The 14,116-nt window shown below is 43.2% G+C and overlaps 1 protein-coding gene across 1 annotated transcript in view; it reads left to right on the top strand.

Moving 5' to 3' along the window:
• MAML2 (mastermind like transcriptional coactivator 2) overlaps positions 1-14,116 on the top strand; it is a 205,056-nt gene that overhangs the window by 134,044 nt on the left and 56,896 nt on the right. The window contains exon 2 of the mRNA XM_032187559.1: positions 5,367-6,818. Coding sequence (XP_032043450.1) covers positions 5,367-6,818 — 1,452 coding nt within the window. The remainder of the gene's footprint in view (positions 1-5,366; positions 6,819-14,116) is intronic.

The following is a 14,116-nucleotide window of genomic DNA, read 5'->3' on the forward strand; positions in this document are numbered from 1 at the left end:
TAAAATCTTGTTGAAGACAACTGTCATGCTTGCGTTTCCAGCCATGTCAGGTAGAAGTTGCAAATGGGGATGAAAGATTAAAAATAAATATCCTTGCCTTTGCTTTCTCTGCAGAAAAAAAAAAAAAAAAAAAAAAAAAAAAAAAAAAAAAAAAAAAGTGCAGAGAAGGGGGCTGGGGAGAGACCCTCAGAAGAAGACCTCTTTAGGAGGTCTTCAGGAGTTCTTCAGGAGGGACATCAGAGCAAACCTGCTGCTCTGTGGCACTGCCCTGGACATGGGGAGGAGTGGGAATGGCCGAAGCTTGTCAGAGGATACCAGAAGCTGTGTAGAAACAGCAGTAATGGGAACCATTCTGCCTGATCCTAAAAAATGTGACAGTAGTCAGGAAGGGGCTGTGAGGGTGCGTGTGTGACCCTGGCGGTAGGACCTGTGATGGCCCAGGAGGCCTCTGAGGCCTGGGGCAGTGGCTGGAGTCCAGGCCTTGCTGCAGGCCTGGGATGCAAAGCTGCTTTCACAGCATAAATGAGAAGTAGCATTCAGCATGTTTTTCTCCTTTGGAATCAATTCCTGTTTCTTTTTCTTTTTTTCTTTTTTTCTTTTTTTTTTTTCTCTCTCTTTTGGAAACTTTCGTTGTTTGAATATTTTTTGTATTTTTCATGTAATTCCTTTACCCCTTCCCCTCCCCAGATACTTGAAGGATTTTGTTTACAATGCAGCTATAGATACAGTCAGCACATATTGTGAGGACATCTAGGAAGTCCAAAAGGGACCTTTTAAAGTGGATTTGACTGTTCCATGGTAAAAGCACAAAACCCAAAGCTGCTTTTCTAACATGAGAAGTATTACTCCGCACAAACTGCTAACACTGCCTCACTGCCTGCTTTACAAAGTGTGTCAGTCACTTTGTTACCCTTCCCATCGTTCCACCATAGATGCTAGTAAGGGAGAGTGGAGACTTAAAACACGAAGTATTGTGTTATCTGCTCTGTAGTTTGCGTGCAGTGCATTGGTGTTTTGGTCCAGTCGCCGGGGTCTGGCTGTAGATGTTTTGAGATGACAGCTAGAGATGTTACTAACACCCAAGGATGGGTTGCACTGGGAAATTAATTCCTTTGGAGATCTCCAGGTGCCGTGGAGATGCTCCAGCAAGCTGGAGGGATAAGCTGTGTTTTACTTGTCCTAAGAGCTGTGAAACCCTGTGCTGCTGGATGGTTAACTTAGGACTTTCTCAAGTGCTGTTGTCCTATGCGTTATTAAAAGATAAAAAAAATAAATAAAAATAAAGAAAATAAATTCAACAGAAGAAGCTGAGTGGAGCCCACACAAAAAAAGACTTTCATTGAAACTGAAATCAGATAGTCCTTAGCATTTCCTGCTGTCACAGACAAATTATTTTCTTGGCCATTCTTGGCCACTTGAAAGCAATGTAAGTGAATGTACATGGGTAATGTCAGAAGTGGAGCAAAGGTGTGCTTATAAAAATACAGATAAATATGGATAGTTGGAGGAAAAAATCCCTAAAATTTCTCATTGTAAAATTGTGGTTTTTGCACCAAAGAGGTTTTTGTTTCCAATCTCTGGAAAAAAAAAAAAAAAAAAAAAAAAAAGTTTTAAAAAGCTATAAAAAGCTTTTTATGAAAAGTAACAAATTTCAACCAAAAGAAAGGTGAAGCAAAAGTTTTTTGGTTGGTTGTTTTGGGTGTTTCCCAGAAAGATAATGATTTGTTACCAGATTTTTGATGAGCCCTAATTATTAGCTCAGTGGAACTCCTGCTGGTTTGGCTGTGTGTCAGGGAGCACTGGAGAAGAAGCTGTCTCTCCTAAATCCCTTTAAAGACTCAAACTAAGTTTTAAGGAGGAATTAATTGTCCCTCTGCACAGGAGGTGGTGTCATACAGTGCTGTTTAGACTGCGTCATCTCTAGAGTTTTGCCCTGGCCTGATAATGTTGCTGAGAATTTTGTTTGTGATATCTTGCGTTTTCTCATGCATTTAACTTCATGCAAATCCCATGCAGCTGTAACTTCAGAAAATCGATGCACCCAGCACTGCGTGGCTGCATGCTGACTCACCAGAGCCTGCTTAGCAAAAGGTCTTACAACAATACGGGCTGCCAGGAAATGCCATGTACTCTTTGATGGTTCATAAAGTCCTGCCCGCCTATTGTGGGATGGAGCCGTACATGGAGAGCTTCTTCCTCTCCCAGTTACTGTCATGTCACACATTTCCCATCACAGCGCCTTTCAGTATTACACGGTTTGAGTGGTTTGAGATGTGTAATCGGGAGCCTGTTTGATCTGAGGAATGTGCCTCTGTTATGTGCCTAGGAACTTCTATGTTACATTTACTGACCCAAATCAATCCTGGTTTGCAAATTGGAAGAGATGGAGCTTGAAATCTGGCAAGCTCTTTTTCCCCCCTTCTGAAGAGTGTGTGTTTTGCTTGGGGAAAAAGGGCTCTGGTTGATGAAAAAGTGATCAGAAGCTGAAAAATGCAATTGCTAGAAAACGGCAAAGGTTTGAGTGATCGAATCATGTCCCTTCAGAAGACAAAAGAAGCATAGTGCTTGAGCATCGGTGCCACATAAAAGACACTGTTTGGATGAAACAGCAAGACAGAGAGGCTTGTGATGGACACTGCTTGTCTCGCTGGAACAAACACAGTCTGGTCCCAGCAAACCACCCTGACATGGAATTGGTAACATCTCATGGCAGGGATGGAGAGGGAGGGGGCTTTGTCCCTGAGGGCTGCTCACAGCTTTGTGCCCTAACCTTCCACGCCCCTAATGCACGCATTGACCAAGGTGTTATCAGCATTGTCTGGATGGTTTGCAGAGATGTAATAAGTCAGCACTTGTCATTTCTTCTTTAGAAATCTCTTTTTGTGGGCATTTCAGGAGACCACATGTAATGAAACCCTTGAGTGCTCCAGCCCATGGCAAGGGAGGGCTGAGTGAAAGGACATATCTGGAGATCACGGTGCTCTCCTTTGCTTTGCCACTGACTTGTGCAGGTCACTGGGCAAACCACTCCATACCTCGCCCATATCTGCAAGTGGTTAATTCATATGCAGAAATAAAACAGCCATTATGCACAGCGCCGTGCAACTTTAACTGCATCAGAAAGCCTGGTGCAGGCGCTCTGAAAATGTGAGGACATTTTAAAGAGCTCCAAAATGACACGCAAAAGTAAAATTAACTCAGAAAGACGTATTTACCACATAAAGCACATACATGCAGAGGATATATTATTCATTATCTGTTCAGCCTTTTTGTCAGCAGCACATCCGAAAGCAAAACATGCTGCCAAGTCATGTATTCTGATGAACATGGGACTTCCCCATTTCCCAGGAAGATGAATTTGGGGGCACGAGAATGATTTCTAATAAGCACACTGACAGCAAAGATGATGGTAAAAGGAAGTGCACCTTACTGTTTTTTTCGCAGAGGAAAGTACAGTGAGTCATGTGTCAGGAGGAAGATGCTAAACAAAGGCAGTCCCTGTACTTTGCCACCTAAAAATCCCTCCCCAATGACAGCTAATAACAATTAGTTACTCTTGTAGGCAAAAGGTCTTGGGCTTGCACAGGTAGGCACCAACATATCTGTCCTTATAAAACAGAAACATGAAGCTGTGATTCGAAAGCTATGCTGGAAACTTGACTTCAGATATGAGGAGAGATTTTCAGTGTCAGAGAGAGGAATTACGAGGCTTAGCTTTAAGGGGTAAACTCGGTGCCCTGCTGATGCATTGGGAGGATAGATGGGGCCATGATAAATGTCTGTGAGCTGAGCTCTTCCCAATTGACTCCCTGGCATTCACTCTAGAATAAAAGCGTTCACATGTGGAGTTATGTGGGAAGCATTCTTACCAGTGGCTAAGTCTGAAGCTGAGGGAAATTACATACCCGTGGGCTTCTGTACCTGAAACAGCAGGGTCCAAATAATGTGATTTGAAGATCTCATAAATCATCCTTCCTCACGTAACTGCAAAACTAGAGATCTCAGCGTCTCATCTGCCCGTCGTGGTTTCCCAAGACATCGCACTTTGTAATGGGCCTGGTTTTCCCAGTGGTACACACGGTTACTTGTCAGATGACATTGTCCTGCCGTCTCCTCGGTCGGTGCACTTCTTCCCAGGCACGAGATGAGCCGAATTTCCCTGTGGAGTTTCCTGACATTGCTCACAGACCTCTGTGCAGCTGAAGCAGCCGCAGCGTGCATGTGGGCTGAGCTAGGTCTGCGTACGCCCGTGGTTGCTGTGGCTGGTGCTTGGTGCACGCCTTTAATGTAGAGACCTGAAGCTTTGACAGGTGTGTTTGTTAAAAAAAAAAAAAAAAGTGTTTCTATTCTTTTATGAACTGTCTTTCTGAAATCTGAAATAACACTATTTCAGGGTATATACATATATTGGTCCAAATTTTTCAGCTGGTGGGACTACACCTCTGTTTTGTGTGCACAGGGTGGGAAAAGATTTCTTTCAGCAGACCCACAGGGTTTGTGAGCAGATGAAAGTATTGCTGTAAATATTCAAGGAAAAGGAAGTAGAGTTGTCGTTGTTGGAGCGGTGTTGCGTGCACTCTGTGTTTTATAGCAGATGGCTCAGAACATAAACAATTAGGGCTTAATGTATTAATATACAAATCTGGAAAATAATCCGGCAGTATATCATGGACCAGCCCCTTGGCTGACATAAATTGACATGGTTCCAGTGGCTTCACTTCAAGTTTTGAACAAGTTAACATCCAACATCTTTAACTACACCAATCTCCGGTCATTATAAACCTACGTGAGATCAGGATGCCTAGATCTCACTTGTGCCATTAAAATGTCTCCTAGGACCTTTGGACTCTGCAGTCCAAACATGATCTTTTGGATCGTGAACCAAAATCATTACAGTGGAATCCTGCAGCATTGGGTAGACACACGGGCAGATTTCGTGGCTGCATTAGTCTCTGCTGTCTGAAAATACATCAGATCTGTCTGGCATAGATAGACGGGAGCAAATCTGGGATGGATATGCCCTAGGCTTTGCCAGCTACAGCTCTGGCCACCTCCCTCCACTCACACCCACAGGAAAGGTGGGACTTGTGGTCAACAGGAGGCAGTGATGCCCAAAAACTGCTGGTGGCTATAAAGACGGGGATGGCGGTGACAGGGAGATGTCTCACTCACACATTTCCCTACCGTTCTGCACAATTTCATCGACTGTTTTCACTGACCTTTGCTGCCCAGAATAGTTTTCTGTGCTGTGCAGTGCTTACTTGCCTGTTGACTTGCGAGATCCTTCCATAAGCACCAGATAGACTATAGCTTTTTTCTTCAGTTGTCATCTAACGATTATTATTTTTTGTCTCTGCTTCTTTCAGCTCCAAGGCTCCTTGAAGAGAAAGTTGGTGGTAAATCTGTCACCTGTCAACAACAAGAGGCCAAATGGTGTTTCGGACAACTCGTTCCTTGACATTAAGAGGTTAAGAGTGGGCGATAATATCCCAATGGGACAAGGTGGCCATCATGCTAACAATTGCCAAAGCCAGTCAATGCCTGGAACTATGCCTGTGGGGCAAGGATCACAAAGAAAGACCAGTAACCTAGCAAACAATGCACATGCTAGTGGGAACGGCATGTTTAATATGACTTTGAAAGAGGTAAAGAAAGAACCGGGAGAAACAATGTCCTGCAGCAAACACTTAGATGGCCAGATGTCCCATGAGAACATGTTCCCCAACAGATATGGGGAAGACTCAGGAGAACAAATGATGGATCCAGAGCTTCAGGAACTATTTAATGAACTGACTAACATATCAGTGCCACCGATGAGTGATCTTGAGCTAGAGAATATGATAAATGCCACAATAAAGCAAGATGAACCGTTCAACATTGACCTTGGGCAGCAAAGCCAGAGGGGCCCTGTGAGATCTCTGCAGATGGATAAGATGGTAATTAAGAGCGAATATGCACCAGGCATGAACCAGGCTTCTGTGGGTTCCCCACAGATGAGGCCTTCTTCTACAGGTCCAGCCTTCACTATGGCCACCGCTGCCATGTCCACCTCCTCACCCATCCCCTCGGTGCCTCAGAACCAAACGCAGGTGTCGCAGGTCTCTTCTGCGTCCAGTCGGCCATTGCCTAACTGGCAGGAGGTTTCTCACGCACAGCAACTCAAGCAGATCGCAGCCAACCGTCAGCAGCATGCCTTGATTCAGCAGCAACAGCAGCAGCAGAACCAGACAGCCAACTGGTCCACCTTGTCTCCGTCTGGTCCTTCCCCCGGGCCCTTTGTGCAAGAGAAAATCCCCAGTCCTTCTTTTCGCCAGCAGCAGTTCAGCCCACAAAGCTCAGCGATGCTTGGGGTGCCCGTGAATGGGAACCAGTCAAAGGGGATGAATAACTATGTTTATAAGCCAACCACTCCCCAGAGCAATCCCATGGACATAATCATGCAACAGAAGCCTCAGGACCTCAACAGAAACTTTATCAACAGTGCTCAGCCACCACTAGAGCAGCATCATGGCAACACAAAGCCTTTGTTTCACTTTAACTCAGAGCAAACAAACCAGCAGATGCCTTCAGTTTTGGGTTCCCAAAGCAAGCCTGCCCTTCTGCACTACACGCAGCAGTCACAGAGCTCAGCCCCAGTGCAACAGCCACAGCAGCAACAACAGCCACAGCCGCAACCTGCTCAGCCTCTCCCAAACCAGTCTCTTCAAAGGCCACCCAATGTACCCCTAGCAATGCAGCAAAAAATGATGCTTCAGAAAATTCAGCAAAGCCAGCAAATCTCAGGTTTGCAGTATCCGGTCTCTCAGCAGCATAGACAGGTAAGGCAGATTCTTCCTTCTTTGTTACACTCTGGTCTGAGTGGTAAAAAGGGTTTTCCATCCATTCCTCATTCCTCCAGGAGATGTGTACTGGTGTGTAATGACCTCAGGACATACTTCAGCAGAGCTGCTGATGGCTTGTTTAGTGCCTATTCAGGTGTATCACAGATGCACATTTGTAAGAATTTCAAGAAAGACATGCTCAGAACTTATATTTTTTTTCTTAAAGCAAGAGGGAATATGTCACTGCTATATATTATGTAGATACTTGTCAGAAAGGTGAGATAGCAGGGCAGATGTAAGCTTATTTTGGACTCCTGTCTGAGTTTCCTACCTTACAAAATTTTTGGTTCTTTTGAATGGCACAATTGTAATGAATTCCTATGTTATCTTAGAGAATGCATTTTACAATGTTAATTTTTATGTCATCGATTTCCTCAGGGAGGCAGGGTTAGGAAATTCTGTTTTTAGATATCGTTTGACTGACATGACAAAAATACTGTTTGCACATTTGTTATCTGTTTGGCAAAGAAAAACTAAGACTTATCTGTGAGCTTTATAAACACTCATCACACTTCTGGGAATAGTCTCTGCATAAAATACATGCTTAGATATGAAGGTGAAGGCTTGCACAGATACATCTACAATTATATACCGCGTGGCCAGCTCCCACTGTGTTATCATGAGACATTGCTCTGACATGATCAATGATTATAGCTCAGTTATGCTATGCCAAGTCATCTTGCACCAAAATCCCATGTTTCAGACCTGTCGATTGAAGTTCAAATATGTAACCTTACTGTACCCCCGAAACTGGAAACCACATGCAAAACAGGCAAAGCATATATTTGATATTGGGATGTTTAAACCATTCTGAGGAGTTTTGGTGGGTTCATAGCATTTGAGGGTAATACAGATGTAGAGATTGCTCATGAATTCCTTTGATATGAGAAAGAACTATAAGAAACTACTGAGAAAATGAAACCCTAAATTTTCCATAAAGTCACTGAGGAGCAGCACCGTGAAAGAATCGGTCATAAATGGCATATCTTGGCCAACCTGTTTGGGCAAACAGTATGAGTTTTTGAGATAAAGCAAATAGAGCTGTATGCGTGGAAATCTTTCTCCTTTTACATCTTTTGAACTCCCTGGCCACCTAACCATGACTTTTTCCAACAGAGGATCCCTTGGCAAGAGGCTCCAGGTGAAACATTTAGGCAGACTGGGTGAGGAGGTGTTGCTTTGTTTGATGATGCTGGAGGATTAACAGCAACCACAGCTTTGCTGTTTTACAGGAGAACTCTGCTGGCTGTTGCTCTACTCCTTGGGCCACTGTGTGCTCACTTCTCAGGCGCATTTCCCCATTCTCTTAATAGACTGGCAGGCAGAAGAATTTTAGCAGTTCCTTCATTCAGCCATGATGAAGCTTCCAGCAATCTGTCAGCACAGGGGAGACAGGCAGGACTCCTGCAAACACTCCTGTTTTTCTGTAAAAAAAAAAAAACAAACATGCAAGGTCACATTCTGGAAAGGAATAAAAACATTGAGTGTAACGCTGCTCAGGGCAATGTTAGCTCCCTGTTCTCTGCCCTCTTGTGCTGCTGCTGAGGGAGGCAAGCCAACAAGATGGTTACAGGCAATGTGGTCATAGCAGTGGTTTCAAAATGTATCATGAGTGTAGTGGGATCTATCACCTGCAAAGCCACAGGACCTTTTGGTTTAGGAAGCTTTCCCTAAATTAATTTTGCTAAGTGCCAAGCTTCAGATATTACAAGGAAGGAGTTTCGCCTATCATCACAGACTTCTGCAAGAAGCTTTCCAAAGTCTCACATCACCCAGCACACAGTTTTGTCTGCAGGATGTGCTTATCTGACCTGTGGCATAGCTGAAAAGTGTACTTTTGTAGGCACAGATTGCAGGGCTTTTGCAGCTGTTGCTTCTGTGCTCTAGAGAAATAACTGGATTAGAAAAGATCTTTCCTTAAGATCTTTTCCTGCCGAAATTCAGAAAATCAGGTGGGTCTCTCTCAGTATTCTGTAGCTGCAAGAATGATACTGACAACTGCATAAACTCAGTCCATAAAATTACAGGATTTAGGATCATTTTGAACACAATTGCTCAGCTGGCAATATTTACTTCTATGAACAACTTTAGGCCTGCCTGCACAGATGCAAGAGCTCATCAACCCCTGGGTCAGGACTGCTTGTCCCCATAGGTTCATCCCGAATATTAAATTGGAGTTGGAGGAGAGACCCCAGCATTATATTCCAGTAGAGATCATGAAGGTCAAAACGAGCTCATGGGTCAATTCCTGTTGATCTAAGCACTGGGGACATCACCTCATTTAGGCTGCATGGTCTTCTGTCCTGGAGAATCATCTTCCACCTCTGAGGATTTCTAAAGATCATTAACAGTGATGCATGATTAATTACCAGCATTACTAATTAACTTCATGATTAATATATATTTTACTCATGCTCTATTTTTCATGAGGAATCAAGGTGTGATTCTGCTAGATATTGTTCAACTCCTCCTTAGATCCTAAATTCATTATAAATGTGAACAATAAGGACCATCTCAACTGGCTGAAATGCTTTGTAGCTGGAAATGTGAGTGCACACTCATAAATAGCTGCTGTGACATTGCCATTACATAACACTGAATGGGATGCTATAAACTCACATTTTTAGCTGAACCAACTCACGCTCTGGATTTTTTCCCCAAGCTTTAAGATCCCCCCAAAGCATTTGAACTTCACTTTATCAGCCCCGGCTTGCTAACTAGAAATGCAGGAGTTATAATTTCTCTGCCTGTCACATTCACTTTGTGTCAAATTGGAGCAAACTTGTAGTGCGATTTGCTAATTAGATGTCTTTTGCCTCTAGGGAAAAGTCATAAAAATGATGGAAATCATCTTGGTTTCCTGGAAGAAGGTTGAATTGAATGAAAGTTTGGTTTGCTTCTCAGTTTTCCTCTCCATTGTTGTAGGAAAGGTTCACCTTTCCATTGTCTATCAGGATGCAACATATGCACAGTCAAGAAAAAACTTGTACAAATTCAACACTCTCTTTGTTTAGGGAATAATTAGAAACTTCAATTTCTGCACTGGTTAAATTGGGTTTGCAATACTTATCCAGAACCTGGGGGAAATCTGTAACTGTAACTGGAAATCTGTAACTGGGAGAAGTTTGAAATCTAACTTTCTCTCTGTGAAGAAATGGAGAAATGAAAGATGCTTCTGGAGTAAGGCATAAGGTTTTTGAACAAACAGCTTGGTGTTTTTAAGTAGTCTGAGAAATTCTGCACATATTTTTAAAGTTTTTGGTCACCCGTATGACTCATTCAATAAGTTCCATCAGTCTTCTATCAAGAAGTTAAAAAAAAAAAAAAAAAGGAAAGAAAAAAGAAGCCAATATCTGCTAAATAAAATACTATAAATATTATTCATTCCCTTCTGTTTTCATACTAAAGCCAAATTAAACTCAGAGGTTTCAAGATGAGTTTATTTCCAATATTTTTATTCAAATTCATTCGCTAAGGGTGGGGAGAAAAGAAGGCTGAGCTCGTGAGAAGAGGAACCCTAATGCAGCAAGGCTGCTCCATGTGGTACTTGTGGGCATGTGCCCTTGGACCACAAGAGCCCTATTTAATGTCAGCTTTGGAGGCAAGGAGGACAGAAGGGATCACGAGAGTTTCAGCTCCTGCTGTACACGAACAACCAGAGGTCCTTGTTTTAAGGCTCTGGAAACGCCAGTGTTGTTCATGTAGTTACAAGTGTTTCCCTGTGGAGAGCCCAGGGCCTTGTTAGTCCTCACTCCTTTATAATGTCTTTGAGGATGGGATCATCTCTCTTCCTTTCCTTTTCTCTCTCTCTCTTTTTTTTTTTTTTTCCCCAAGACCCAGAAATGCAGTGTGATTACTTGCAGTTTGGGGGCATTTTTGCCGTTACTTTCCCTAACTGGGGTCTACCTTAGATCATTTTCTTCACCAGATCTTAACAGGCTCCTTTTAAATCCAACCATTCTCCCTTCCTACTGAATATCGAACAATCCCTTCTCTGTTACCTGCCCCAAGCATGAGTGACCCATATGTGCCTCTTGGCTGATGCCCTCCTACAGCAGGACTTTGTATTTTGCAGCATGTGGCCGATGTCCTTCCAGGTGCTCCATGCCCTAGGGACATGACATGGGTGCATCTGGCTGGAGAGGGGCCACGATGTAGCTCAGAAAATCAATGCTTAACTGATATAGATGCATTGCTCCTAAATGTCTCCAAGGGATGGTGATGGTAGTTTAACTAACCTGGCAGCTCTGCACCCAAGGTAATTTAATTTATTTTGGGAGAGCATAATTGGACTTACAGCAGCATAGTAAGCAGCAGGATGTGGCCTTCTTTAAAGCATGGGCACCATACAGATTTAATAAGAAATGTATGTTAAACTGTCAGATTGTCAGAGTGCTATGCAAGGAAGAAGCACCAAGAGCAAAAGATCTCATGGTTTCTTTGAAAATGCAGCTAGAAAAACTCCTGTTATCGTTCACTGCTGAGCAATTACTTACACCTCTAGTTTAGCCTCTGAAATCTCTCAAAGAAAATGTGGCTTCTTTGGATGATTCATATCAAAACAATATTTTCCTAGACCTTTGTGTTTACCACTAAAGAAGAAGAGAGGAGCACATTTTGGTGAGGCAATCTCTCTGTTTTCAAGTGTGAATGAATTATTTTGCAAATATTTGTTAAATGAAGAGAGAAAAACTAGAGTGGCTTGTGGTAATTGCTACAAACCAGGACTTAAATGTGACTGAGATCATAAATAACAACGATTTCCAAGCCTTCGGAATCTGCAATAATAGAAACCGTTCCATAGTGTAAGGAAATAACAATGTGACCTTTCTTGCAATGCTCACTATAAAAATAGTGTTTGGATGAGAGCTTTTCTTGATAGCTCCATTTTGGTTGCATTCCTTTGTGCAAGGGCTTCTGAATTAAATATTCTGAATAAAAACTTGAGGACGTCCCCATAATTACCGTCAACTGAATGGTCATAACTGATTTATGAACACAAAACCAGAAAGAAAATGTCAAAGGTTTCTGTATTGCCGTAGTGGACAGTTGTCTTGGTGTCTTGTTGGTGCCTTATATCATTCACCCTGTTTACTAAACCAAATATATAGACGATCACACTGTGGATGGTCAGTCCCTGAGTACATCATAATTCAGAGGCTCGGTGACATTGCCAGCTTCATAAGCTTTCTTGAACTCTTTTCATAAAGTATTTTCACTACTAGAATGGTAGAATATTAGCCTCTTAGGTCAAATGCTTCTGGGTTCATGGATTTGGGACATAGCTGAGATAGTCCTTGTGGTCTCATTTGGGCTGCTTTTGGAAGGTACCTCCATGAAGATACCAACACAAAACATCATCACGCTTGCCTGGATGTGTTCTGTGCTAATGTCGGCACACTTGAAGTCTTATTGTTTATTAGCTTTGTGAAATTGCCTGGAAGGTCCACTGATAGGACAAAATATCATTCTGTAAGAACAATATAAATGGTTTAAAAATGGCACCTGTCTCAAAGGGACAAAAGATGAGTTTCACAGAAGAAATTTGAAGGATATCAGCTTCTACCCACCTGCACGTCTGCAGATGTTTGTTTGAGGTCTGCAGTGATCCAGAGGTACTTCATGGGCTAGTCATTTGTCCTGGCTGTGGGGAAAAACAAGGTTCAGCAAGAGTGCTATGTGCTTCAGTCCTCTGATTTTACTCCACTGCCACCTTGAAGACATGGGAAGACGTGGGGAAGCAGAGGGACACCCAAGGTGCCTGGTGTGTACCTAAGAGAAGATGTAGGGGCTGCAAGGAGGAAAGGGCAGGAGAGAAGATCCACAGAGCTGGTGGCAGAGTTTGCAGTTTGTAGGCCTGGCATAGTGGGGTAAAGTAGGGAATCGACACCAAGAAAAGGACATGAGTTTGTGTTTATGGGATTAACTGGAAAGGAGGGGTAACGAGGCAAGATTGGGGTAAAGAGCTGTGAAGAGGCAATGGGAGGCAAAGAACCAAGGATGTTTCAGGTCTGGCTCTCTGCTACGAGGCAAGTTAGTCTGTGCTGACCTGTGATCTTATCAGTGAAGCTGGGATATCCGTGAGGACTTGTTACCTGGTTGAAGTGAAGATTTCTGCCATTGCCGTGCTGTGCATCCGAGGCCGGAGTCAAGCCCTGAGTCAACTTCCTGTAGGGATTTTGGAAAGGCAGCCTGGAAAAACAATATAATTCCACAACCATCGGGAGCTGGCATGGTGAAAACCCCTTTCCTGTAAGTTTTTGCTCATTTGTAGGCAATTTATGAATACCTCAAGAAGTCAAGGAACGACCAAAAAAAAATTAACAAGACCTAGCTCTTACTTCTCTCCCTAGAGTCTTTCTATTATTTTAATTCCCTGAAGTCTTCAAGAACAAGTCCCAGTAATTTGCCTCTCTAGGGGTTCAAAATGAAGCAATATTCTAGTGGCAAATATTTCTTTCTTCATTCAGCCACTTTTACTGCTGGTGCTTTTATGGTGGAGACCTGCCCCAGGCCACTGATGACTGTCATTAAGACAGCAACAGACCTAGTAATGCTCTTTTAATATAAGTTTTCATGGGTAACTTTCCCATTTGTATGTAATACAGATCCAGAAAATCGGCCAGATGCTCCAACAGAACTAATCCAGAACCATCTGCCTGCTTCATTTGCAGCATGCCTGTTTCTGATAATGTACACATACAATGTAAGAGACAGCTTTTGCCCTGAAGAATTTATAATCTAAAAAAGCAAGCCAGACAAAGCATGAGAGGAAGGAAATGTTACTCTACGTTTTAGATATTATTATATATTTAGGGAAAGGGAGAAGGAAGATCTCACCCAAAGCCATTACAAGCCACCCACGAGCTGTGAGATAGGGACGTAAGTAACACATTTACCATCACACAGCAATTCACTGAGTCTGATGTTGAACCAGAGCAAAAGTCAGTCTCAGAGACACTGTTGCTGCGTCCCAGGACTATCCCTGACCCCACCACTGCTCATCTTGACCTGCCTGTCCCCTGCCGCTTGCCTCCTACTCTGAGATCCTTCCTTACTGACCCAGCATCCCCAACTCTCAGCCTGCACAGCCTGCACAGTCCCCCAGAGGAGTCCGCTGGAGGACAGTGTTTGATGCTTCTTTTCCCCGTTCCACCTGTGGATTGATGGCAGACAGCCCATTGAGGTGAACCCAGCAGCTTGCTAACTCTCCAAAGAACCTGTGAGCCATCTGT

The sequence above is a fragment of the Aythya fuligula genome, chromosome 1, assembly GCF_009819795.1.
Source record: "Aythya fuligula isolate bAytFul2 chromosome 1, bAytFul2.pri, whole genome shotgun sequence".
Lineage (NCBI taxonomy): Eukaryota > Metazoa > Chordata > Aves > Anseriformes > Anatidae > Aythya > Aythya fuligula.